This window comes from Carettochelys insculpta, unplaced genomic scaffold, assembly GCF_033958435.1.
Source record: "Carettochelys insculpta isolate YL-2023 unplaced genomic scaffold, ASM3395843v1 scaffold_0040, whole genome shotgun sequence".
Lineage (NCBI taxonomy): Eukaryota > Metazoa > Chordata > Testudines > Carettochelyidae > Carettochelys > Carettochelys insculpta.
This window is the reverse complement of record NW_027439077.1, coordinates 259777-287312: the sequence shown is the minus strand read 5'-3', so window position 1 is coordinate 287312 and position 27536 is coordinate 259777. Positions and strand designations below refer to the sequence as shown.

Below are 27536 nucleotides of genomic sequence, written 5' to 3'. Positions count from 1 at the left end.
GTTCAAACAAACAGAAGGGCATGGGTCTTCACTCGGCCCGCGGTTAACCTGGGGAACTCCTCGCCGGAGGGGGGTGGGCAGAGCTGGGGTGGGAGGGGAAGGGGCGGGGCCTGAGGAGATGAGGGGTGGGGGAAAGGGGGCAGGGCCTGGGGCAGAGCAGGGGTGGGAGGCGAAGGGGGCGGGGCCTGGGGCAGGCCGGGGTGGGAGGCGAAGGGGGTGGGGCCTGGGGCAGGCCGGGGTGGGAGGCGAAGGGGGTGGGGCCTGGGGCAGAGCAGGGGTGGGAGGGGAAGGAAACGGGTGCTCGTGGCCGACGCGGTAGGAGAACCCAGGAAAGGCTGCAGCCCACCCAAGAAATCCCAGAGCCGAGCGGCAGGGGTAGCTGGTAGCATCCTCCTTCCCAGACTTCCCCACTCCCTTCCCCGGGCAGAGGAACAGCCCTGGCCGGTCCCAGACGCCCTGGCAGGCGAGTCATTAGAGGTGCTAATTAACAGATCCTGGCTCCGCCCTCGTCCTCCCCCAGGCTGGGGAGTAACCGAGCTGGCAAATAACCCCCAGCTCTGTCACCGGCTGCTCGCCACAGGCCAGCAGCGCATATAAAAGCGGCCAGCAGCCGGCGCCGCCACCGTCGGAGAAAGGATCCCGCCCGCTGTCCTCCCTGCCTCGCCGCCCGAGATGGGTACCTACAAGATCCGCGTTGCCACTGGGAACTACCTCCTCGCCGGCACGTTCAGCTCCATCGCGGTCACCCTGGTGGGAAGCCAGGAGGAGAGCGAGAAAAAGCCCCTTGACAACTTCGGAAAGGACTTCACTCGGGGGGCGGTGAGTGCAGCTCGAAGGGGTCCAGCAGCCGAGGGCAGGAGGGCGGGGGTTTGACCATCAATCTCCAGATTCTGGAGTCAGGGGATCGCAGAACCGGCGGGGAAGAGACCTCAGGAGGGCATCGAGTCCAGTCCAGCGTGAGCTGGATAAATTGGAGGATGGGGCCGAGAGAAAGCGGAGGAGGTTCAGCAGAGCCCTGCCCCCAGGAGGGGAGAATCCCAAGCCTTGTTCCAGGCTGGCTAAGGAGCCGGGCGGCAGAAAACGACCTGGGGGTCGCAGTGGGTGAGGGGCTGGAGAGGAGCCCCCAGTGGGGCCTTGTAGCCGAGAAGGCGACCGGCGCATGGGGCTGGGTCCGGAGGAGCATTTCCAGCAGCGCTAGAGAAGTGATTGGTCCCCTCTACTTGGCGCTGGGGAGGCCCCGGCTGGAGGGTTGTGTCCAGTTCTGGGCCCCCCAGTGCAGAAGGGACATGGGGGCGTTGGAGAGGGGCCGGCGGAGGGCAACCAAAATGCGCCGGGGGCTGGAGCAGGTGGCCGGCGAGGAGAGGCCGAGGGACTGGGGCGTGGTGAGTTGGCAGAAGAGAAGAGCGAGGGGGGTTTGCTGGCAGCCTTCACCTCCCTGCAGGGGCTCTGACGAGGCCGGGGGGAGGCTGTTCTCGGGGGCGCCGGGGGGCAGGACGAGGAGCGATGGGCTCACGTCGCGGTGGGGGAGGTGGGGGTCGGAGAGGAGGAAAAACTCTCCCCCCAGGAGGGTGGTGAGGCACTGGGACGGGTTCCCCAGAGCGGTGGGGGGATCTCCAGCCCTAGAGGTGGAGCTGGCCCAAGCCCTGGCTGGGACGACGGGGTCGGGCTGGTCCTGCTCTGGGCAGGGGGCCGGACCCGACGACCTCCCGAGCTCCCGTCCCGGTCTGGGAGTCGAAAAATAAAACAACCTCATTTGCATAATCTTCAGAATAGCCCAACCCCGCCCCCCAAAAAAACACCCCCTCTCTTCTTTGCAATGGCACAAAGCAGGGTGACCTCGTAATTAGAGCACCCAGCTGGGCTGTGACCGACCAGGTTTCCGGGCCTGTCCCGTCACAGCCTTCCTGCGTGATCTGGGGCACGGTGCCCAGCCTCAGTTTCCCCAGCGGGCTAATAATAACCCGGCTCGACCCTGGAGGGCGCGGCGAGGGCTTTATTCATTACAGAGCGCGGAGGGGAGGTGGGGGCCTGAGCGGAGTTGCCGGGGCCTTAAAAACTAAACCCCCCCACGGAAGAAGAAGGGAAATATGAGCCGAGGAGCTTTCCAGATATCAGGATGAATGGGAAATTTGGGCCGTTCCGTGGGAGCCGAAGGCGGCCTGGGAGCTGCAGGTTAGGACCGAGTGGGACGTGTTTCTGGCCCCCTCCAAGCCCAGCCTCTGCTGCGTCCCTCGTCCTTGTGTTCGGTCCAGGGCCCCCCGGCCCCTCTTCTCTGCTGGGACCAGCTGGGCCCCGGGGTCCTCTCCCGCTGGCCAGGACCGGCTGCGCCGTCCGAGCTGGGTGGGGGGCACCAGCCGCCGGGGCCTCCGTTCTGGGTGGGTCCTTGAAACATCGTCGTGCGTTAACCAGGCGCACCTGGGGTGCTGAGCGCCGTCCTACCTGCAAAGCCTGGGGTGCTGAGCGCCTCCCCCTCTGCCTGCAAACCCTGGGGTGCTGAGCACAGAAACGGCCCCCCCGGTCCAGCAGCTGCCAAACCAGGATGCCATTACCAAGATAAGCTGCCAAACCAGTGGAAATCTGGTGCTGGAGGCTCTTTCTGTCCCCCCGTGGCAGAGCCTGGAGCCAATACGATGCCCTTCGGACAGCACACGCCCAGGGCCGTGTACGACAGCGACGAAAAGGGCGTGGGAGAAAGGAGTTTCCTTCCCCCAGAGCTCAGGATTAAGAGCCGCCTTTGCTGGGGGATTAACTCCTTCTGGGACCCCCTGGGGCCGCGCCCGCCTTCTCCACCTGTTGCGATAACCGCAGGCCAGAGCAGGCTGAGGCGCTTCCTCCCTGGCACGCGTGGTGTGATTTCACGCGGCCGGGGGGCCGCCGGGGCAGAGGGGCCCATGGGCTTACCTGGCGGAGCATGGAGGAGGCGGGATCGTAGAGCACGAGAACGGGAAGGGGCCTCGAGAGGTCGTCGAGTCCCTTCACGCCAGGACCAAGCACCGTCTAGACCATCACCGGTCGACGCCCCTCCAGCCTGCTCTGAAATTTCTCCAGCGATGGAGATCCCACCATGTCCCCATGCAATGTATTCCCGTGTTTAACCCCCTCCAGGCGGGCAGTTATTCCTCCCATCCAACCTCAGCCTTAAGCCCATTCCCTTGACCTGTCCTTAAAGGCCCAGGAGAACCATTCTGAGCCCTCTGCCCCACTCTGCGCCCTTGAGCTCTCCTAGACCGTCGCTCCCCTGTCTGTCTGTGGGAAACCGATTGTTCCTTCCCCAGTGGAGGACTTTGCGTTTCTGCACCAGGGGGACCTCGGACCATATGGGCCCCAGGTGTGACCAAGGGCAACAAGAAGGAGGCGGGATGCCAGGGTAGATGGGCCCATGGCTCTGATCCAATACAGCCGTTCCAGAACACCTCTTGTGGGTCCCCAGGCCGATGTTAGGACACAGTTGCGTTGTCCCGTCTTAGATCAGGGCCCCGTCGTTCTGGGGTGTGCGTAGAGGGCCCAACGAGCTCACGGCTCCCTTATGCCTCAGGCTGCCGACAGGCCCACCTGGCAGAGATCAGGCTCCAGTCAATCTGGGTGTAACCGAGATGACCCTGCGTCAACACCAGGCGTGGGTCACTCCCAGGGCTGACGCACTTATGCAGCAAAGGAAGAGGAAAACATAGAGGATTAATTGCGGCCCACCCATCCTGCAGGAACACATGATGGAACTCACCTCAAAGACGAGGAAACTGAGTCACAGTCAGAGGCAGGGGAAAATTGCCTGCTGTCATATACGCTGAGTCAGCTGGACAGAACCCAGGAGCCCTGGCTCCCAGCCTGCCTTGCTCTAAGCACCTGTCCCCACTGCCTTCCCAGAGCCGGGGAGAGAACCCAGGAGTCCTGGCTTGAAAAGTCGGAACAGCTCCCCACAGTGGGCACCCATTGACCCCAGCTGGGATCTAGCCCCATTGACTCAATGGAGAGACGCCCATCGACCCAGCTGGGATCTGGCCCCATTGACTCAATGGAGAGACGCCCATTGACCCAGCTGGGATCTGGCCCCATTGACTCAATGGAGAGACGCCCATCGACCCAGCTGGGATCTGGCCCCATTGACTCAATGGAGAGACGCCCATTGACCCCAGCTGGGATCTAGCCCCATTGACTCAATGGAGAGACGCCCATCGACCCAGCTGGGATCTGGCCCCACTGACTCAATGGAGAGACGCCCATTGACCCAGCTGGGATCTGGCCCCATTGGCTCAATGGAGAGACGCCCATCGACCCCAGCTGGGATCTGGCCCCATTGACTCAATGGAGAGACGCCCATTGACCCAGCTGGGATCTAGCCCCATTGACTCAATGGAGAGACGCCCATTGACCCAGCTGGGTTCTGGCCCCATTGACTCAATGGAGAGACGCCCATTGACCCCCGCTGGGATCTGGCCCCACTGTCCCAGTGGAGAGATGCCCACTGACCCCAGCTGGGATCTGGGCCCATTGACTCAATGGAGAGACACCCATTGACCCAGCTGGGATCTAGGCCCATTGACTCAATGGAGAGATGCCCATTGACCCAGCTGGGTTCTGGCCCCATTGACTCAATGGAGAGACGCCCATTGACCCCCGCTGGGATCTGGCCCCACTGTCCCAGTGGAGAGATGCCCACTGACCCCAGCTGGGATCTAGGCCCATTGACTCAATGGAGAGACGCCCATTGACCCAGCTGGGATCTAGGCCCATTGACTCAATGGAGAGACACCCATTGACCCAGCTGGGATCTAGGCCCATTGACTCAATGGAGAGATGCCCATTGACCCAGCTGGGATCCAGCCCCATTGACTCAGTGGGGAGAGGCCCATTGATAAGAGATGGCCTCTTTTGGTACTTTCCTCTTGGTATGGAACTGGATTTTCCGGTCGCTGAAGCCGCAGGTGGGTGGAGGCCATGCCGACTCAACAACCAGTTTCACCACTTCCATCTCTCCTGGAGAAACAAGTCAGGAGAGGTCCCGTCCCAGGCCAGCCCCCCATGGAGCCAGGCTCGGCCCTGCCGTAAACCCAACGAACAGGATGAAGCCGGGGGTCTTCCGCCCCTCACGGCGGAGGCCGGCTGCTCCCGAACGCCGAGCCTCCATCGCCAATACCAGACGCTTCCCTCCAGCCGACAAGCGTCGTAATTCGGTGGTGGTGGGCGGGGGGAGGACGACGCGTAAGCGCTGACCTGATGGATGAACCCCGCCCCCCGAGCGGCCCCCCCCGCTTCACACTCTGGTGTCTTTCCCCCCAACGGCAGGTGCAGGACTTCAAACTGAAATGCCAGCGCTGGCTGGGGGACGTGATCCTGGTGCGACTGCACAAGGAGCCTTACTCCTTCTACCCCAGTGACAGCTGGTACTGCAGCTATGTGGAGGTGACCTCCCCCCACGGCCAGCGCTACCGCTTCCCCTGCTACCAGTGGGTCGAGGGCTACCGTACCCTGGAACTGCGGGAGGGTAAAGGTAGGAGCCTTGCGGGGCAGGAGAAAGGGGGCTGGGCTGGGGCTGCTTTGCTGCTAGCTCGCAAGCACCCCCCCACGCCGCCTGTACCTCTCTGTCTACCTACAATACACCGCCTGCATCTACCTACCCCGTACACCACCTGCACTTATGTATCTACTCCAATATACTGCCTGTATCTATCTACCCTGTACATCGCCTGTACTTATCTCTCTACTCCCATACACCGCCTGTACCTATCTACCCTGTACACCACCTGTACTTATCTCTCTACTCCCATATACCGCCTGTACCTACCTACCCCGTACACCACCTGCACTTATGTATCTACTCCAATATACTGCCTGTATCTATCTACCCTGTACACCGCCTGTACTTATCTCTCTACTCCCATACACCGCCTGTACCTATCTACCCTGTACACCACCTGTACTTATCTCTCTACTCCCATATACCACCTGTACCTATCTACCCTGTATACTGCCTGTACTTATCTCTCTACTCCCATATACCTCCTGTATCTACCCTGTACACCGCCTGTACTTATCTCTCTACTCCCATACACCGCCTGTACCTATCTACCCTGTACACCGCCTGTACTTATCTCTCTACTCCCATACACCGCCTGTACCTATCTACCCTGTACACTGCCTGTACTTATCTCTCTACTCCCATATACCACCTGTATCTATCTACCCTGTACACCGCCTGTACTTATCTCTCTACTCCCATATACTGCCTGTATCTATCTACCCTGTACACCGCCTGTACTTATCTCTCTACTCCCATACACCGCCTGTACCTATCTACCCTGTACACCACCTGTACTTATCTCTCTACTCCCATATACCGCCTGTACCTACCTACCCCGTACACCACCTGCACTTATGTATCTACTCCAATATACTGCCTGTATCTATCTACCCTGTACACCGCCTGTACTTATCTCTCTACTCCCATACACCGCCTGTACCTATCTACCCTGTACACCACCTGTACTTATCTCTCTACTCCCATATACCACCTGTACCTATCTACCCTGTATACTGCCTGTACTTATCTCTCTACTCCCATATACCTCCTGTATCTACCCTGTACACCGCCTGTACTTATCTCTCTACTCCCATATACCTCCTGTATCTATCTACCCTGTACACCGCCTGTACTTATCTCTCTACTCCCATACACCGCCTGTACCTATCTACCCTGTACACCGCCTGTACTTATCTCTCTACTCCCATATACCTCCTGTATCTATCTACCCTGTACACCGCCTGTACTTATCTCTCTACTCCCATATACTGCCTGTATCTATCTACCCTGTACACCGCCTGTACTTATCTCTCTACTCCCATACACCGCCTGTACCTATCTACCCTGTACACCGCCTGTACTTATCTCTCTACTCCCATATACCTCCTGTATCTATCTACCCTGTACACCACCTGTACTTATCTCTCTACTCCCATATACTGCCTGTATCTATCTATCTACCCTGTACACTGCCTATACTTATCTTTCTACTCCCATATACTGCCTGTACCTATCTATCTATTCCATACTACTCTCCTACGCCGCCTGTACCTGTCTGTCTACTCCACACAGGGTCTGTACCTATCGATCTACCCTGTACACCGCCTGTACTTATCTGCTCCCATATACCTCCTGTACCTATCTATCTACCCTGTACACTACCTGTACTTTTCTATCTACTCCCATATCCAACCTGTACCTATCTGTCTACCCCATACACTGCTTGTATGTATCTATCTACTCTGTATACCGCCTGTACTTATCTGTCTACTCCCTTATACCGCTGGTACCTAGCTAGCTAGCTAACCTGCACTACCCTCGTACATGGCCAGTACCTATCTACCTACTCAGTACACCACATGTGTCTCTCTACGCCATACACCGCCTGTATCTATCTACCCCCAGATATCGCCTGTACTTCTCTAGCCTCGTATGTTTCCTGTACCTACCTAGCTACCCCCATATATCCCTGTAGCCATCTACTTCATGCATCCCTTGTACCTCTGCACCGCCAGACTTCCCCCATGTTTATATGTATCCAGCCCCACACAGGCTGTCTGTCTCTCTGTCCCCCCACCCACCCACCCCATCACTGTCTTCCCTCGCCCCGCAGGCCAGACGGTGGTGGACGACACCGAGTGCCCCATGCTTCTGCAGCAGCGGGCAGAGGAGCTGAAGTCTCGACAGGAGCGCTATAGGTGAGCTGGGGTGAGGGAGGCCCCCCGGGGGCACAGCCTGATTGGGGATCTGGGGGGGGGGGAGGGCGTGGTGGGCCCCCCCCTCCCCGGCTGGGGAGGCCCGGGGGTGGGGTGGAAGGAGGCTGGGGCTGACGTACGCCTGGGTATTCGCAGGTGGAAGGAGTATGCCCCCGGGCTACCCCATTGCCTGGCTGAGGAGAACATCATGAACCTGGAGAGCAACGACGCGTACCCGTTCTCCAAGCGCGCCAGCTACCTGCAGCGGTCTGCCAACGGGTGAGCCGTGCGCCCCGGGCGCCTGCCTGTGGGCCAGCCCCAGGCGCAGCTCGTAACCCTAATCCTAGCCCCGCGTAAACCTCTGCTCTAACGCAGCCCTGGGCCCACGCCCTGAGCCTGCCCCCCAACCTGTACTCACACCCTAACTCTGCCCCCCAACCAGTACTCACACCCTAACTCTGCCCCCTAACCCTGTGCTCACACCCTAACTCTGCCCCTAACCCTGTCCTCGCACCCTAACTCTGCCCCCCAACCTGTACTCACACCCTAACTCTGCCCCCTAACCCTGTACTCGCACCCTAACTCTGCCCCCCAACCTGTACTCACACCCTAACTCTGCCCCCTAACCCTGTACTCGCACCCTAACTCTGCCCCCCAACCTGTCCTCGCATCCAACTCTGCTCCAACCCTGTACTCACACCCTAACTCTGCCCCCAACCCTGTACTCACACCCTAACCCTGTACTCAGACCCTAACTCTGCACCCAAACCTGTACTTGCACCCTAACTCTGCCCCCTAACCCTGTACGTGCACCCTAACTCTGCCCCCAAACCTGTATTCACACCCTAACTCTGCCCCCAACCCTGTACTCACACCCTAACCCTGTACTCACACCCCAACTCTGCCCCCAACCCTGTACTCACACCCTAACCCTGTACTCACACCCTAACGCTGCCACCAAACCTGTACTCACACCTTAAATCTGCCCCCCAAACTGTACTCACACCCTAACTCTGCTCCAACCCTGTAATCGCACCCTAACTCTGCCCCCTAACCCTGTATTCACACCCTAACTATGTCCCCAACCCTGTACTCACACCCTAACCCTGTACTCACACCCTAACTCTTCCCCCTAACTCTGTACTCACACTCTAACTCTGCCCCCAACCCTGTACTCACACCCTAACCCTGTACTCACACCCTAACTCTGCCCCCTAACCTGGTACTCACACCCTAACCCTGTACTCACACCCTAACTCTGCCCCCTAACCTGGTACTCACACCCTAACCCTGTGCTCACACCCTAACTCTGCCCCCAATCCTGTACGCACACCCTAACCCTGTACTCACACCCTAACCCTGTACTCACACCCCAACTCTGCCCCCAACCCTGTACTCACACCCTCACCCTGTACTCACACCCTAACCATGCCCCCAACCCTGTACTCACACCCTAACCCTGTACTCACACCCTAACTCTGCCCCCTAACCCGGTACTCACACCCTAACCCTGTACTCACACCCTAACTCTGCCCCCTGTGATGAGGTCAGGCTGGGAGGGGGTGAGAACAGAGGGAAGAGCAGGGCAGGCAAACAAGCAGAGCGTGAGCAGCTGGGGAGGAAGCCACCCGGGGGCCAACTGGTCCCACTTAAGCCTGCTCTGAAAAAACCCTTTGCCCAGTAGGCAGGGAGGAGAGAGAGAAAGAACAGGACAGAGAGTCTGAGTACAGGGTTAGGGTGTGAGTACAGGATCAGGGGGCAGAGTTAGGGTGTGAGTACCGGGTTAGGAGGCAGAGTTAGGGTGTGAGTACAGGGTTAGGGTGTGAGTACCAGGTTAGGGGGCAGAGTTAGGGTGTGAGTACAGGGTTAGGGTGTGAGTATCAGGTTAGGAGGCAGAGTTAGGGTGTGAGTACAGGTTAGGGTGTGAGTACCAGGTTAGGGGGCAGAGTTAGGGTGTGAGTACAGGGTTAGGGTGTGAGTACTGGGTTAGGGCAGAGTTCGGGTGTGAGTACCGGGTTGGGGGGCAGAGTTAGGGTGTGAGTACTGGGTTGGGGGCAGAGTTAGGGTGTGAGAACTGGGTTGGGGTGTGAGTACCGGGTTGGGGCAGAGTTAGGGTGTGAGTACTGGGTTGGGGCAGAGTTAGGGTGTGAGCGCTGGGTTAGGGTGTGAGTACTGGGTTAGGGGGCAGAGTTAGGGTGTGAGTACCAGGTTAGGGTGTGAGTACTGGGTTAGGGGGCAGAGTTAGGGTGTGAGTACTGCCTTAGGGTGTGAGTACCAGGTTAGGGTGTGAGTTCCAGGTTAGGGGGCAGAGTTAGGGTGTGAGTACTGGGTTAGGGGGCAGAGTTAGGGTGTGAGTACCAGGTTAGGGTGTGAGTACCGGGTTAGGGGGCAGAGTTAGGGTGTGAGTACCGGGTTAGGGAGCAGAGTTAGGGTATGAGTACCGGGTTAGGGGGCAGAGTTAGGGTGTGAGTACTGCATTAGGGTGTGAGTACCAGGTTAGGGTGTGAGTACCGGGTTAGGGGGCAGAGTTAGGGTGTGAGTACTGGGTTAGGGGGCAGAGTTAGGGTGTGAGTACCGGGTTAGGGTGTGAGTACCGGGTTGGGGGCAGAGTTAGGGTGTGAGTACAGAGTTAGGGGGCAGAGTTAGGGTGTGAGTACCAGGTTAGGGTGTGAGTACCGGGTTAGGGGGCAGAGTTAGGGTGTGAGTACCGGGTTAGGGGGCAGAGTTAGGGTGTGAGTACCGGGTTAGGGGGCAGAGTTAGGGTGTGAGTACAGAGTTAGGGGGCAGAGTTAGGGTGTGAGTACCGGGTTAGGGTGTGAGTACCGGGTTGGGGGCAGAGTTAGGGTGTGAGTACAGAGTTAGGGGGCAGAGTTAGGGTGTGAGTACTGGGTTAGGGGGCAGAGTTAGGGTGTGAGTACCAGGTTAGGGTGTGAGTACCGGGTTAGGGGGCAGAGTTAGGGTGTGAGTACCGGGTTAGGGGGCAGAGTTAGGGTGTGAGTACAGAGTTAGGGGGCAGAGTTAGGGTGTGAGTACTGGGTTAGGGGGCAGAGTTAGGGTGTGAGTACCAGGTTAGGGTGTGAGTACTGGGTTAGGGGTCAGAGTTAGGGTGTGAGTACCGGGTTAGGGGGCAGAGTTAGGGTGTGAGTACAGAGTTAGGGGTCAGAGTTAGGGTGTGAGTACCGGGTTAGGGTGTGAGTACCGGGTTAGGGGGCAGAGTTAGGGTGTGAGTACAGAGTTAGGGGTCAGAGTTAGGGTGTGAGTACCGGGTTAGGGTGTGAGTACCGGGTTAGGGGGCAGAGTTAGGGTGTGAGTACCGGGTTAGGGGGCAGAGTTAGGGTGTGAGTACAGAGTTAGGGGTCAGAGTTAGGGTGTGAGTACCGGGTTAGGGGGCAGAGTTAGGGTGTGAGTACCAGGTTAGGGTGTGAGTACCGGGTTAGGGGTCAGAGTTAGGGTGTGAGTACAGAGTTAGGGGGCAGAGTTAGGGTGTGAGTACCGGGTTAGGGGGCAGAGTTAGGGTGTGAGTACAGAGTTAGGGGGCAGAGTTAGGGTGTGAGTACCAGGTTAGGGGTCAGAGTTAGGGTGTGAGTACCGGGTTAGGGGTCAGAGTTAGGGTGTGAGTACTGGGTTAGGGGGCAGAGTTAGGGTGTGAGTACCGGGTTAGGGTGTGAGTACCGGGTTAGGGGGCAGAGTTAGGGTGTGAGTACCAGGTTAGGGGTCAGAGTTAGGGTGTGAGTACCGGGTTAGGGGTCAGAGTTAGGGTGTGAGTACCGGGTTAGGGGGCAGAGTTAGGGTGTGAGTACTGGGTTAGGGGGCAGAGTTAGGGTGTGAGTACCGGGTTAGGGTGTGAGTACCGGGTTAGGGGGCAGAGTTAGGGTGTGAGTACCGGGTTGGGGGCAGAGTTAGGGTGTGAGTACCGGGTTAGGGGGCAGAGTTAGGGTGTGAGTACCGGGTTAGGGGTCAGAGTTAGGGTGTGAGTACAGAGTTAGGGGGCAGAGTTAGGGTGTGAGTACCAGGTTAGGGGGCAGAGTTAGGGTGTGAGTACCGGGTTAGGGGTCAGAGTTAGGGTGTGAGTACAGAGTTAGGGGGCAGAGTTAGGGTGTGAGTACCGGGTTAGGGGGCAGAGTTAGGGTGTGAGTACAGAGTTAGGGGGCAGAGTTAGGGTGTGAGTACCGGGTTAGGGGGCAGAGTTAGGGTGTGAGTACCAGGTTAGGGTGTGAGTACAGATTTAGGGGGCAGAGTTAGGGTGTGAGTACCGGGTTAGGGGGCAGAGTTAGGGTGTGAGTACCAGGTTAGGGTGTGAGTACAGAGTTAGGGGGCAGAGTTAGGGTGTGAGTACAGAGTTAGGGGGCAGAGTTAGGGTGTGAGTACCGGGTTAGGGGGCAGAGTTAGGGTGTGAGTACTGGGTTAGGGGGCAGAGTTAGGGTGTGAGTACCAGGTTAGGGTGTGAGTACCGGGTTAGGGGGCAGAGTTAGGGTGTGAGTACAGAGTTAGGGGGCAGAGTTAGGGTGTGAGTACCGGGTTAGGGGGCAGAGTTAGGGTGTGAGTACAGAGTTAGGGGGCAGAGTTAGGGTGTGAGTACCGGGTTAGGGGGCAGAGTTAGGGTGTGAGTACCAGGTTAGGGTGTGAGTACAGATTTAGGGGGCAGAGTTAGGGTGTGAGTACCGGGTTAGGGGGCAGAGTTAGGGTGTGAGTACCAGGTTAGGGTGTGAGTACAGAGTTAGGGGGCAGAGTTAGGGTGTGAGTACCGGGTTAGGGGGCAGAGTTAGGGTGTGAGTACTGCATTAGGGTGTGAGTACCAGGTTAGGGGTCAGAGTTCGGGTGTGAGTACCGGGTTAGGGGGCAGAGTTAGGGTGTGAGTACCGGGTTGGGGGCAGAGTTAGGGTGTGAGTACCGGGTTAGGGGGCAGAGTTAGGGTGTGAGTACAGAGTTAGGGGGCAGAGTTAGAGTGTGAGTACCGGGTTAGGGTGTGAGTACCGGGTTGGGGGCAGAGTTAGGGTGTGAGTACCGGGTTAGGGTGTGAGTACCGGGTTAGGGGGCAGAGTTAGGGTGTGAGTACCGGGTTAGGGGGCAGAGTTAGGGTGTGAGTACCAGGTTAGGGTGTGAGTACAGAGTTAGGGGGCAGAGTTAGGGTGTGAGTACCAGGTTAGGGGGCAGAGTTAGGGTGTGAGTACCGGGTTAGGGGGCAGAGTTAGGGTGTGAGTACCGGGTTAGGGGGCAGAGTTAGGGTGTGAGTACCAGGTTAGGGTGTGAGTACCGGGTTAGGGGGCAGAGTTAGGGTGTGAGTACCGAGTTAGGGGGCAGAGTTAGGGTGTGAGTACAGAGTTAGGGGTCAGAGTTAGGGTGTGAGTACCGGGTTAGAGGGCAGAGTTAGGGTGTGAGTACTGGGTTAGGGGGCAGAGTTAGGGTGTGAGTACCGGGTTAGGGGGCAGAGTTAGGGTGTGAGTACCAGGTTAGGGTGTGAGTACCGGGTTAGGGGGCAGAGTTAGGGTGTGAGTACCGGGTTAGGGGGCAGAGTTAGGGTGTGAGTACCAGGTTAGGGTGTGAGTACCGGGTTAGGGGTCAGAGTTAGGGTGTAAGTACCGGGTTAGGGGGCAGAGTTAGGGTGTGAGTACCGGGTTGGGGGCAGAGTTAGGGTGTGAGTACCAGGTTAGGGTGTGAGTACCGGGTTAGGGGGCAGAGTTAGGGTGTAAGTACCGGGTTAGGGGGCAGAGTTAGGGTGTGAGTACCGGGTTGGGGGCAGAGTTAGGGTGTGAGTACCAGGTTAGGGTGTGAGTACCGGGTTAGGGGGCAGAGTTAGGGTGTGAGTACCGGGTTAGGGTGTGAGTACAGAGTTAGGGGGCAGAGTTAGGGTGTGAGTACCAGGTTAGGGGGCAGAGTTAGGGTGTGAGTACCGGGTTAGGGGGCAGAGTTCGGGTGTGAGTACCGGGTTAGGGGGCAGAGTTAGGGTGTGAGTACCAGGTTAGGGTGTGAGTACCGGGTTGGGGGCAGAGTTAGGGTGTGAGTACCGGGTTAGGGGGCAGAGTTAGGGTGTGAGTACCGGGTTAGGGGGCAGAGTTAGGGTGTGAGTACCAGGTTAGGGTGTGAGTACCGGGTTGGGGGCAGAGTTAGGGTGTGAGTACCTGGTAGGGGTCAGAGTTCGGGTGTGAGTACCGGGTTAGGGGGCAGAGTTCGGGTGTGAGTACCGGGTTAGGAACCTGGAACCCGAGAAACTGCTTTTGCTTTGCTGTTGTGAGTGCCTGCGGGCGCGTTCCTTACACACCCTCACCCCGTTCCTTGCACCCCTGCTCCGTACTGTAACCCCACACCCTGCACCCACAGCCAGTACCCTAACCCTGGCCCTTTACTGACACCCTGCTCCCTACCCCCCGACCCTGCACTCGCCCCCGGCCCCATGTGCTCAGCTGCCCCCTATAACCTCCTGCTTGCCCTGATCGGGTAGGGGGGGAGGCCTCCCTGCACCCCAGGGACTCCCCGAGCCCCGACGTGGCCCCTGCCCCCCAACAACAACCCCACGGACGCCCTGCCCCACATCTCTCCCACACCCATGCGCTGTCGCCCCCCCAGGCAGCTGAAGCTGCGGCTCAAGGGATTTATGACCTGCAACAACTCCTGGGCGAAGCTGGAAGATATCAACAAAGTCATCAGCTTTCAAAAGACCCCCATCACAGGTGGGTGACGCCTCCCCCACAGCCGCCCCACGCGGCCGGGCCCTGCTGAGCCCCACGGCCTGCCCAGGCCCCCGGCCCAGCTCCCCCCCTCGGCGGCTGTGCGGCCCCCGGGTGCGGCACCAGGGTGTGACGTGCATGGAACGGGCGTAGTTTACACACACAACACACACACACGCACCCTTGTGGTCGCTTACCAGAACCAAAGGTTGATCCCTCCAGGCTTTGCTCACACACACACACACACACACACACACACACACACACACACACACCCTTGTGGTCACTTACCATTTCCAAAGGTTGATCCCTCCAGGCTTTGCTCACACACACACACACACACAACACAGCACACACACATGCACACTCATGCACCCTTGTGGTCGCTTACCATTACGAAAGGTTGATCCCTCCAGGCTTTATGCTCACACACACACACACACACACACACACACCCTTGTGGTCACTCATCATTACCAAAGGTTGCTTCCTCCAGGCTTTACTCAGACATACACACAAAACACACACACACCACAACACACACACGCGCACTCATGCACCCTTGCGGTCGCTTACCATTACGAAAGGTTGATCCCTCCAGGCTTTACGCTCACACACACACACACACACACACACACACACCTTTGTGGTCACTCACCATTACCAAAGGTTGCTTCCTCCAGGCTTTACTCACACACACGCACAAAACACAACACACACACATGCACCCTTGTGGTTGCTTACCATTACGAAAGGTTGAGCCCTCCAGGCTTTACTCTCACACACACACCCTTGTGGTCACTCACCATTACCAAACGTTGATCCCTCCAGGCTTTACTCACACACACACAACACAACACACACGCACCCTTGTGGTCACTGACGATGACCAAAGGTTGCTCCCTCCAGGCTTTACTCTCTCTCTCTCTCTCTCTCACACACACACACACACACACACACACACACACACACCCTTGTGGTCACTCACCGCTCCCGAGGGTCGCTCCCTCCAGTCCCTTGGCCGGCTGGGTCAGAGCTGAGCGTGGAGCCCGGTTCTGGGGGTCCGGCTCAGTGCTCCGCCGTTGGCGAGAGGAGAGAGGAGCCCAGCCCCACAGCGGGGCACACGTCTCACAGCTCTGAGCCCCCAGGCCCGGCTCTGCCCCAGGCACCAGGCGACGGCAGATGGGTCTGATCCGTTCCCACTGCCCCGGTTTCTGCCCGACTCACCTACAGACGGGACGTCACCTTCCCCTCCAGCTGGGTCACGGCTGTAGGGGCAGTTCTCAGTGTCCTTCAGCCTCTGCGTCTTCCCCATCCCGCCAGGCGGCTCCAGAGGGTAACTCTGAGCATCAGAGAGGAGCTGTGTTAGTCTGTATCTTCGACACCAACAAGAAGTCCTGCGGCACCTTAGAGACTAACAGATATTTTGGAGCATCAGCTTTCGTGGGCGAAGACCCACTTCATCAGATGCACGCCCCAGGACTTGTGGTTGTTCTCAAAGGTACAAACTAACACAGCTGCCGCTCTGATACAGCACAACAATTTCACCTTAACTCTGCCCTACCTCAGGTGTCTCTGACGAAGGGGACTTTGCCCACGAAAGCTTCTGCTCCAAAATAGCTGTTAGTCGATAAGGTCCCCCAGGACTTGTGGTTGTTCTCAAAGGTACAAACTAACACGGCTGCCTCTGTGATACAGCACAACAATTTCACCTTAACTCTGCCCTACCTCAGGTGTCTCTGACGAAGGGGACTTTGCACACGAAAGCTTCTGCTCCAAAATAGCTGTTATTCTATAAGGTGCCCCAGGACATCTGGTTGTCCTCAAAGATACAGACTAACGCAGCTGCCTCTGTGATACAGTACAACAATTTCACCTTAACTCTGCCCTACATCAGGTGCATCTGACGAAGGGCTCTTTGCCCAGGACAGCTTCTGCTCCACCATATCTGTTAGTCTATAAGGTGCCCCAGGACTTCTTGTTGTTCTCGAAGATACAAACTAACACGGCTGCCTCTCTGATACAGCACAACAACTTCACCTTAACTCTGCCCTATCTCAGGTGCAGCTGACGAAGCGGGCCTTTGCCTGTGACAGCTTCTGCGCCAAAATATCTGTTAGTCTATAAGGTGCCACAGAACTTCTGGTTGTCCTCGAAGCGCCAGACCAACACAGCTGCCTCTCTGTTACACCACAACAATTTCACCTTAACTCTGCCCAAGCTCGGGCGCAACTGACAAAGTGGTTGACGAATCAGAAGAATTCTAGGCACAGTGAGCAAATCAGAGAGCCAGGAGGAGGCTCCCCGGCTTTGCCCTCCCCGCTCCTTCTGATAGTTTTTCTAATGTGTCAACCTTGATGACTATTTTTGGTTCTCTGTGCCTTAAATCTTAAATTATTTTGTTCGGTTTTAAAGTGCTCCGGGGCTGCTTTTCCGCTTTGCTGGTATATAGGCCAGCACGACTTTCTCTGGTCCTTCCCTCCAGAGTACGTCCAGGAGCACTGGAAAGAGGACGCCTTTTTCGGGTATCAGTTCCTGAATGGGCTGCACCCCCTCCTCATCCGGAAATGCATCCAGATCCCCGAGAACTTCCCTGTCACCCCAGACATGGTGGCCCCTTTCCTGGGCGAGGGCACCACCCTGCTGCATGAGCTGGAGGTGAGCGGGGCTCTGGGGAGGGCACCGCTGAGGGGAAGCTCGCAGCGCTGGAGGGCACCGCTGTGGGGAAGCTCGCAGCGCCGGGGGAGGGCACCGCTGAGGGGAAGCTCACAGCGCTGGAGGGCACCGCTGTGGGGAAGCTCGCAGCGCCGGGGGAGGGCACCGCTGAGGGGAAGCTCGCAGCGCCGGGGGAGGGCACCGCTGAGGGGAAGCTCACAGCGCTGGAGGGCACCGCTGTGGGGAAGCTCGCAGCGCCGGGGGAGGGCACCGCTGAGGGGAAGCTCACAGCGCTGGAGGGCACCGCTGTGGGGAAGCTCGCAGCGCCGGGGGAGGGCACCGCTGAGGGGAAGCTCACAGCGCTGGAGGGCACCGCTGTGGGGAAGCTCGCAGCGCCGGGGGAGGGCACCGCTGAGGGGAAGCTCGCAGCGCTGGAGGGCACCGCTGAGGGGAAGCTCGCAGCGCTGGAGGGCACCGCTGAGGGGAAGCTCGCAGCGCCGGGGGAGGGCACCACTGAGGGGAAGCTCACAGCGCCAGGGGAGGGCACTGCTGAGGGGAAGCTCGCAGCGCCGGGGGAGGGCACTGCTGAGGGGAAGCTTGCAGCGCTGGAGGGCACCGCTGTGGGGAAGTTCACAGCGCCGGGGGAGGGCACCGCTGTGGGGAAGCTCGCAGCGCCAGGGGAGGGCACTGCTGAGGGGAAGCTCGCAGCGCTGGAGGGCACCGCTGTGGGGAAGTTCACAGCGCCGGGGGAGGGCACCGCTGTGGGGAAGCTCGCAGCGCCAGGGGAGGGCACTGCTGTGGGGAAGCTCGCAGCGCCGGGGGAGGGCACCGCTGTGGGGAAGCTCGCAGCGCTGGAGGGCACCGCTGTGGGGAAGCTCGCAGCGCTGGAGGGCACCGCTGAGGGGAAGCTCGCAGCGCCGGGGGAGGGCACCGCTGTGGGGAAGCTCGCAGCGCTGGAGGGCACCGCTGAGGGGAAGCTCGCAGCGCTGGAGGGCACCGCTGTGGGGAAGCTCGCAGCGCCGGGGGAGGGCACCGCTGAGGGGAAGCTCGCAGCGCCGGGGGAGGGCACCGCTGTGGGGAAGCTCGCAGCACTGATGGCCCCTTGCCCATGGGTCCGGCTCTGCACCCCCTGCCCTGCAGCTGGGGAACATTTTCATCGTGGACTACGAAATCCTGGATGGCCTCCCGGCCAACACCATCAACGGCTACCTGCAGTACATCGCCGCCCCCCTCTGCCTGCTGCATCTCCAGCCCAGTGGGGAGCTGGTCCCCATCGCCATCCAGGTACCCGCCCTGCACCCCCCACCGCCCTCCCAGGGCCAGGGAGAGAACCCAGGAGTCCTGGCTCCCACCCCCTGCTCTAACCACCAGCCCCCACTGCCCTCCCAGAGCTGGGGAGAGAACCCAGGAGTCCTGGCTCCCACCCCCTGCTCTCACCACCAGCGCCCACTGCCCTCCCAGCGCTGGGGAGAGAACCCAGGAGTCCTGGCTCCCACCCCCTGCTCTCACCACCAGCCCCCACTGCCCTCCCAGCGCTGGGGAGAGAACCCAGGAGTCCTGGCTCCCACCCCCTGCTCTAACCACCAGCCCCCACTGCCCTCCCAGCGCCGGGGAGAGAACCCAGGAGTCCTGGCTCCCACCCCCTGCTCTAACCACCAGCCCCCACTGCCCTCCCAGCGCCGGGGAGAGAACCCAGGAGTCCTGGCTCCCGGCCCCCTGCTCTAACCACCAGCCCCCACTGCCCTCCCAGTGCCGGGGAGAGAACCCAGGAGTCCTGGCTCCCACCCCCCCTGCTCTAACCACTCCCCCCTCCTGCCTCTCTCCCCCCACAGCTCACCCAGAGCCCGGGCCCGGCCAGCCCCATCTTCCTGCCCAGCGACTCGGAGTGGGACTGGCTGCTGGCCAAAACTTGGGTACGCAACTCGGACTTCCTGACCCAGATGTTGGTCAGCCACCTCCTGTCCTGCCACCTGCTCAACGAGGCCTTTGTGCTGGCCACGCTCCGCCACTTCCCCACCTGCCACCCCCTCTTCAAGGTGAGCCCAGGGCCCCCCCACCCGCTGCACGCGGCCCTCCGGGCTGTGGAATGCATTTTCTTCCCCGCGCCGTGCGCACCACCCAGCAAAGCTGGTGTGGAAGAGATTTTTTCCCCCTCCAACGAGGCACCAGGGTGGGGTTCGACGGGGAGCCTTGCCGAGGGGCAGGCCGTCACCTGCCTCCCCTCATGCCTCTGTCTCTCCGCTCCCCAGCTCCTGCTACCCCACACGCACTACACCCTGTACATCAACACGCTGGGCCGGAACTTGCTGCTCAAACCGGGCGCAGCCGCCAGCAAGGTGAGAGGGGGTCACAGGAAAAGGTTTTAAGGCCCCCAGCGGGCTGGGGAGAGAACCCAGGAGTCCTGGCTCCCGGCCCCCTGCGCTAACCACCAGCCCCCACTGCCGGTGAGAGAACCCAGGAGTCCTGGCTCCCAGCCCCCTGCTCTAACCACCAGCCCCCACTGCCGGTGCGAGAACCCAGGAGTCCTGGCTCCCGGCCCCCTGCGCTAACCACCAGCCCCCACTGCCCTCCCAGTGCCAGGGAGAGAACCCAGGAGTCCTGGCTCCCACCCCCTGCTCTACCCACCAGCCCCCACTGCCCTCCCAGTGCCAGGGAGAGAACCCAGGAGTCCTGGCTCCCACCCCCTGCTCTACCCACCAGCCCCCACTGCCCTCCCAGTGCTGCGGAGGGACCCCAGGAGTCCTGGCTCCCGGCCCCCTGCGCTAACCACCAGCCCCCACTGCCATCCCACCACCAGGGAGAGAACCCAGGAGTCCTGGCTCCCACCCCCTGCTCTAACCACCAGCCCCCACTGCCCTCCCAGCGCCGGGGAGAGAACCCAGGCGTCCTGGCGCAGCGATTTGCGGAGCCCCCACGCTGGGTGACGTCCGGGTTCTCACTCCCTGGCCCCGTCTCTTCCCCGCCTCCCAGGCCTTCAGTTTGGGGGTCGTGGGGATCACAGAACTGCTGGCCAAGGCCCTGCCGTGCCTGACCTATTCCTCCCTCTGCTGCCCCGATGACATCCGCGAGCGCGGGGTGGAGGCCATCCCCAACTACCACTACCGGGACGACTGCTTAAAGGTCTGGTCCGCCATCGAGAGGTGAGGGGCTGTTTATTCCCCGGCCTTGTACCCTGGCATTCAGGTCACCCGTTGAGCGCGGAGCATTGGGGAAGATTTTCTGGGCCCTGGAAGGAAATGAAATCCCAGCTTCCCGCCAGTCTCCCCGAGCGTCGGCAGCCGGCCGTCGGCCACGCCGGCAAACCCCCGGATTGCCCGACTCCCGAGCCGGCCCCACCGCCCACGTGTGAGGCCGGATCTCGGCACTGAGGCCTCCAGCCCCGGGCGCTGGGGCCTGAGATCTGACCCCCGCCGGCACGCCGGGCCAGGCGGCTGGAAGCCGAACTCGCGAGCTGCGGCGACCCGAGAGGGCTGCGTCGGCGAAACTCGAGGCGCGGCCGCGCCGTAAGTCGACAGGACGGCGGCCCGGCAGCGTCGGGCGACAGGAAAGCCGCCTGCATCCTCCGGGAGGGTCACGGGGGAGCCCTGTCCGTGGGGGCTGCTCTGGCGAGAGGCCTCTCGGGCGGCGCAGCTTCTCTCTCTCGCTGGAGCAGGCCGCTTGTGCGTGGGGCCACGAGCTGTCGACAGGAGTTTTGGGGGCAGGTCGCTGGAGGGAACGCGTGAGAAGGCAAGAAAGAAAGGGGGCGAGGGGGAAAAAGAGAAAGAGAAAGAAAGAAAGAAAGAAAGAAGGAAAGAGGGCGAGTGGGAAGGAGAGAGAAGAAGGAACCAGCCACGCGCCCAGCGGTAGGTTTTCCGCCGTTGGCCGAGCGACTGTGCGAGGAGGCCGGCTGTGACCCCGACACCTCTCGGTTCTTGCAGCTTCGTCTCGGGCATCGTGAATCACCACTACCCCAGCGACGCCCACGTCCAGGCCGACAGCGAGTTGCAAGCCTGGGCGGCCGAGATCTTCCAGCAAGGCTTCCTGGGAAACGAGGCGTCCGGTAGGGGACCTGTCACCCCCAGAGTCAGCTGTGCAGGAGGTTAAATTGCCTCTGACTGTCAGCCAGATCCCAGCTGGGTCAATGGCCGTCTCTCCATTGAGTCAATGGGCCAGATCCCAGCTGGATCAATGGGCGTCTCTCCATTGAGTCAATGGGGCCAGATCCCAGCTGGGGTCAATGGGCGTCTCTCCATTGAGTCAATGGGGCCAGATCCCAGCTGGGGTCAATGGGCGTCTCTCCATTGAGTCAATGGGGCCAGATCCCAGCTGGGTCAATGGGCATCTCTCCACTGAGTCAATGGGGCCAGATCCCAGCTGGGTCCATGGGCATCTCTCCATTGAGTCAATGGGGCCAGATCCCAGCTGGGTCCATGGGCATCTCTCCATTGAGTCAATGGGCCAGATCCCAGCTGGGGTCAATGGGCATCTCTCCATTGAGTCAATGGGGCCAGATCCCAGCTGGGGTCAATGGGCGTCTCTCCACTGAGTCAATGGGGCCAGATCCCAGCTGGGGTCAATGGGCGTCTCTCCACTGAGTCAGTGGGGACAGATCCCAGCTAGGTCAATGGGCGTCTCTCCATTGAGTCAATGGGGCCAGATCGCAGCTGGGGTCAATGGGCGTCTCTCCACTGAGTCAATGGGGCCAGATCCCAGCTGGGGTCAATGGGCGTCTCTCCATTGAGTCAGTGGGGACAGATCCCAGCTAGGTCAATGGGCGTCTCTCTCCAGTGACTCCCTTTGCTCTGGTGGAGCATGGTGAAGGGGCTATGGGGCATCCAGCCCCGATCTCCCCCCCACGGGAAGAGGCAGGCGGCTGTTGCGAAGGCGCATGGGCCCCAGCTCTGTGGGATCTCAGGGGCCGCGGTGTGGGGCAGCCCCACAAGTGACGTGAATTGTCCACCCCACAGGGATTCCTGCCTTCCTTCCTTGCATCTCCGAACTCATCAAGTACCTCACCATGTGGATCTACTCCTGCTCTGCCCGGCACGCCAGCCTCAACAAGGGGCAGGTGGGGAGGGACAGCCTGGCTACATGGGGCCCCACACCCTGCCCCACATGTGGTTCTGGGGACCAGCCCCCCCGAACCCCTGCCTGCACCCCACATGGGGACCTGGGCTCCAGCCCCCCTGAAAACCCCCACCTGGACCCCACCTGGGGACCTGGGCTCCAGCCCCCCTGAAAACCCCCACCTGGACCCCACATGGGGACCTGGGCTCCAGCCCCTCCAAAAACCCCCACCTGTACCCCACATGGGGTCCTGGCTTCCAGCCCCCCCCTCAAACCCCCACCTGCACCCCACATGGGGTCCTGGGTTCCAGCCCCCCCCCAAAAGGCACCACCTGCACCCCACATGGGGTCCTGGGCTCCAGGCCCCCCCTCAAACCCTTACCTGCACCCCACATGGGGTCCTGGGTTCCAGCCCCCCCAAAAACCCCCATCTGCAGCCCACATGGAGTCCTGGGTTCCAGCCCTCGAACCCCCACTGATTTCCTGGACCCTCGTCTTACCGCCACTCACCTTCCCCTCACCCCAGGGAGACCCCCGGCCCCCCCATGACCCTTCACCCCACTTGTCCCGCCCCCATTGACTGCCTGACTGGGGTGTGGCACGGGGGGGGGACCCAGGCTTGGGGAGGGGGCGGTTCCTGGATGTTCTGACCCCGGTGGGGGGGGTGTCTCTCGGCAGTATGATTTCAGCAGCTGGATGCCGAACCTCCCACCTTCCATGAGGAATCCCCCAGCCCAGAGCAAGGGGGCCGCCTCCCTGGAGAGCTACCTCGACACCATCCCCGAAGTGAGCACCACCGCCCTGGCCCTCTACCTCCTCTGGCTCAACACCAGCGAGCCGGGAGACACGGTGAGTGCGCTGGGGGGCAGGAACGTGTGAGGTCCCTGTGTCACCGGCCACCCCGCCCCAGAGGTGGGCGCATCTCGGCGCCGGGCGAGGGGTCCCTGTGTCACTGGCCACCCCGCCCCAGAGGTGGGCACATCTCAGTGCCAGGTGAGGGGTCCCTGTGTCACCGGCCACCCCGCCCCAGAGGTGGGCGCATCTCGGCACCGGGCGAGGGGTCCCTGTGTCACTGGCCACCCCGCCCCAGAGGTGGGCGCATCTCAGTGCCAGGTGAGGGGTTCCTGTGTCCCTGACCGCCCTGCCCCAGAGGTGGGTGAATCTCAGTGCTGTGCAAGGGGTCCCCGTGTCACCAGCCGCCCCACCCCAGAGGTGGGCGCATCTCAGTGCCAGGTGAGGGGTTCCTGTGTCCCTGACCGCCCTGCCCCAGAGGTGGGCGCATCTCAGTGCCAGGTGAGGGGTTCCTGTGTCCCTGACTGCCCCGCCCCAGAGGTGGGCGCATCTCAGTGCCAGGTGAGGGGTTCCTGTGTCCCTGACTGCCCCGCCCCAGAGGTGGGCGCATCTCAGTGCCAGGTGAGGGGTTCCTGTGTCCCTGACTGCCCCGCCCCAGAGGTGGGTGAATCTCAGTGCCGGGCAAGGGGTCCCCGTGTCACCAGCCGCCCCACCCCAGAGGTGGGCGCATCTCAGTGCCAGGTGAGGGGTTCCTGTGTCCCTGACCGCCCTGCCCCAGAGGTGGGCGCATCTCAGCTCTGGGCGAGTGAGCCCAGCCCCGCCGCCCTGCCCCACTGACCCATTCCCTTGCAGGATTTCCTGGGCACGTACCGCAACGAGCACTTCACCGAGGAGAAGCCGAAGCAGCTGTTCTCCGACTTCCAGGAGCAACTGGCTGAGATCTCCCAGGAGATCCAGGAGCGGAACAAATCGCTGGCCCTCCCGTACCCCTACCTGGACCCCAAACAGATCAGCAACAGCACGTCCTTCTGAGCCCCCATGGCTACCAGCCATGAGGCCCCCTGCGCCGCATGGGGGATCCTGTCCTGGGGGCAATAAACCACAGCTTCGTTCTGCTCTCAATGGCTCTTTGTCTTGGGCGGAGCCAGGACTCCTGGGTTCTCTCCCCGGCACTGGGAGGGCAGTGGGGCTGGTGGTTAGAGCAGGGGGGAGCCAGGACTCCTGGGTTCTCTCCCCGGCGCTGGGAGGGCAGTGGGGGCTGGTGGTTAGAGCAGGGGGTGGGAGCCAGGACTCCTGGGTTCTCTCCCCAGTGCTGGAAGGGCAGTGGGGGCTGGTGGTTAGGGTGGAGGGGGCTGGGAGCCAGGACTCCTGGGTTCTGCTGTCCGTAAGCAAATCTCTTTTGTGTGCACTGTGCCTCAGTTTACCCCTTATCCAACGGGGCTGATGCTCCCAAGCCGTCCCCGAGGGGGAGCTCTGATTTGTCCAGGGCAGGGACAGGTGGGGAGGTCTCAGGCTCGGCCCCGAGGAAAGGACATGCCTGGAGGTGTCCAGGAGTCTTTATTTACACTGTCACATGCAATCGTTAACGACCCTGCTGACGAGGGGCGTAGCTCCTGCCTGGTCACAATGTCACCCCCCGTTCCCGCCTGGCTGTCCTCCCAGGTACGGCCAAACCTCAGCACGTGGGGCGGGAAAAATGGAAGTTATACACAAGTCTTAAAGGGATGGAAAATAATAGTCAATCAGCTCCCCAGGCCAGGCCGTTCCCTCCCCCGCGCCCCCGAGACAAGCGTCCCGGGCCTTTAAGAATTGGCCAAGTGTGAGTCATCCCTTTAAGACCAACGTTTTCTGGTCTGCAGACAAGTCGTGGCCCAGGGCCTCAACTATCATCAGAAATGCCAGTAAGATGAGGATGGATGCTCACCGGCCGCCCCTTTAAGAGATGGTTGCTCATCAGCCATCCCTTTAAGAAATGCAGGTGAGAAGATGGCCGCTCACCGGCCACCCCTTGAAGAGATGGTTGCTCATCAGCCATCCCTTTAAGAAATGCAGGTGAGAAGATGGCCGCTCACCGGCCGCCCCTTTAAGAGGTGGCTGCTCAACAGCCATCCCTTTAAGAAATGCAGGTGAGAAGAAGATGGCCGCTCACCAGCCTTCCCTTTAAGAGATGGATGATCACCAGCCATCCCTTTAAGAACCTTTCCTTTTTTCATCGGCGCACAAATATTCACCAAGTACATCAGAAATGCAGGTGTCATGAAGACGGCCACTCACCAGCCTCCCCTTTAAGAGCTGGCTGATCACCAGCCATCCCTTTAAGAGTCTTTCCTTTTCTGTCCACAGCCAAAATATTCAAGTACGTAAAAAAATGGCGGGCAAAGATAGCTGCTCACAGGCCCTCCCTTTAAGAGAGCCATGCTCACCAGCCAACCCTTTAAGAAACTTTCCTTTTTGTCAATCTATGGCCAAATATACACCAAGTACCTCACAAATGCGGCTGAGATAAAGATGCCGCCCCTTTAAGAGCTGGACGATCCCAAGAATCCCTTTAAGGAACCATTTTTCTTTTGTTTTGTTTTTTTTGGTCTGACTAGAAACAACTGTGTTCCAAGCAAATCAAATGACCATGAAAAATGCACCTGGGGACTGCAACGAGTCGCCGGCCATCCCTTTAACAGCAAAGCAAATCTTCAACTATAAAAATGACCATCCCTTTAAGAAATATTTTGCCTCCTGCCCCAGTAGATAATGCATCCAATCACAGGCTATCCCTTTAAGATTTTATTTTTGTCTGCACAAAAATATTCACACAGTCTATTAGAGCTGATCTGAAAGGCCATCCCTTTAAGATTTTTTTATTTGTCCACTGAAAAATACTCCCCCTGGTTTATCACAGCCAATTGGCAATGCCATCCCTTTAAGATTTTATTTTTGCCTGCAGAAAAATATTCACCCCATCTATCAGGGCTGATAGGAAAGGCCGTCCCTTTAAGATTTTATTTTGGTCTGCAGAAAAATATTCACCCCGTCTATCAGCACCCACCAGAAATGCAGCTCAGACCGCTGGCGGGAAAGGCCATCCCTTTAAGAATTTTTCCGGCCTGCAGCTAAATATTGACCGGTGCTTATGGCCCAACAGTGGCCACCCCTTTAAGAAACTGTTTCTGCTGCTAAATATGGCTCGAGTGCAAGGGCTGCTGGGATGGGAACTCCTTGACTGTCTGCCGAGAAATATGAGCAGAGTCGTTCCACGGCAGTCAATAGATATTTATTTTTGTCCACAGACAAATATGAACCAAGCCCGGCTGGGCTGGTGTTTTCTCCCCATGTCCTGGCCAGTGGCTAGCGAAACTGTGTGGGTCAGGGGATCCCTGGGTCTCAAGCGGGGCAGACAACATGGAGGGAGGGTGGGAGCTGGTGCCCCTAGAGGGGCCAGGCCCTGCCCCATTCCCTGCCCCCTGAGCCAACCAGTCCTGCCCTGGCCGGGGGGAGCCGGCGCCCCTAGAGGGGCCAGGCCCTGCCCCCTGAGCCAGTGGGGAGTGCGTGGAATGTCACCCCATCACTGCCCCCTGGGGGCATTAGTCCCAACTGACAACAATTGGGGGAGTGAAGAAATGACCTGCCCCGTTGCCTCCCCACTCATTTTTACCCTCCGTGGGTGGACTAAATTTTTACGTGCCCCAACGGGGCCACCCGAGATTCCAGCTTACAGGGGACACCACCACCTTCCCCCTGCCTCCTTGCAGAGGCTCAGTCTGTACCCCTTCCCTCCCTGCCCCACCAGAACGGTTGTGACTCGCTGGTCCCAGCAGCCCCTGCGCATTAGAAGGAAAGAATATGTATTCCCAGGCTGGCCAGAGTCCCACAATGCACTGCTTTCTCAAGGAGACGCCCAGAAGTTCCTCCACAATCCCACAATGCACCGCTTTCTCAAGGAGATGCCCAGAAGTTCCTCCAGAATCCCACAATGCACCGCTTTCTCAAGGAGATGCCCAGAAGTTCCTCCAGAATCCCACAATGCACCGCTTTCTCAAGGAGACGCCCAGAAGTTCCTCCAGAGTTCCACAATGCACCGCTTTCTCAAGGAGATGCCCAGAAGTTCCTCCAGAGTCCCACAATGCACTTCTTTCTCAAGGAGACGCCCAGAAGTTCCTCCAGAATCCCACAATGCACCCCTTTACCGAGGAGATGCCCAGAAGTTCCTCCAAAGTCCCATAATGCACCTCTTTCTCAAGAAGATGCTCAGAAGTTCCTCCGAAGTCCCACAATGCACCTCTTTCTCTAGTAGATGCACAGAAGTTTCTCCAACATCCCATAATGCACCTGGTTCTGTAATTGGAAGTGCCTGGAAGTTCCTGGGTTGGCCAGAGTCCCAGAATGCCCCTGGCTGTTTGGCGGCAAAGCAAACACTAATTCCCTGATCAGGGCCACAATCCCAGAATGCACCTGGGCAGGCGGGGCCAGCATCCAGGAGAGTCCATTTCTGATGACCAATGCCAGGTGTCCACCTGGCACGACCCCCATCCTTCTCCTGTGGGGTGGAAGACAAATTTGTGCCTGCCCCGTGGCAGAAAGGCCCACAGGGATTGGCCAGGACATGTCAGGTGGTGTCAGCCTCATCCCATTGGCTGTATGAGGGGAGGGGGAGGGGAGGCAGAATTAATC

General features: G+C 59.7%; 1 protein-coding gene across 1 annotated transcript; it reads left to right on the top strand.

Annotated features, from left to right (window-relative positions):
• Positions 1 to 672: 672 nt before the first annotated feature.
• On the top strand, positions 673 to 23930 carry LOC142006094 (arachidonate 12-lipoxygenase, 12R-type-like). Its single transcript, XM_074983158.1, has 14 exons — positions 673 to 819; positions 5284 to 5488; positions 7632 to 7716; positions 7870 to 7992; positions 14278 to 14381; positions 16864 to 17036; positions 18174 to 18317; positions 18866 to 19069; positions 19283 to 19369; positions 20004 to 20173; positions 20951 to 21072; positions 21980 to 22080; positions 22758 to 22928; positions 23724 to 23930. Exons 1-14 carry the CDS (start codon positions 673 to 675, stop codon positions 23901 to 23903), a joined length of 2016 nt encoding a protein of 671 aa, XP_074839259.1. The 3' UTR covers positions 23904 to 23930.
• The last annotated feature ends 3606 nt before the right edge of the window (positions 23931 to 27536 follow it).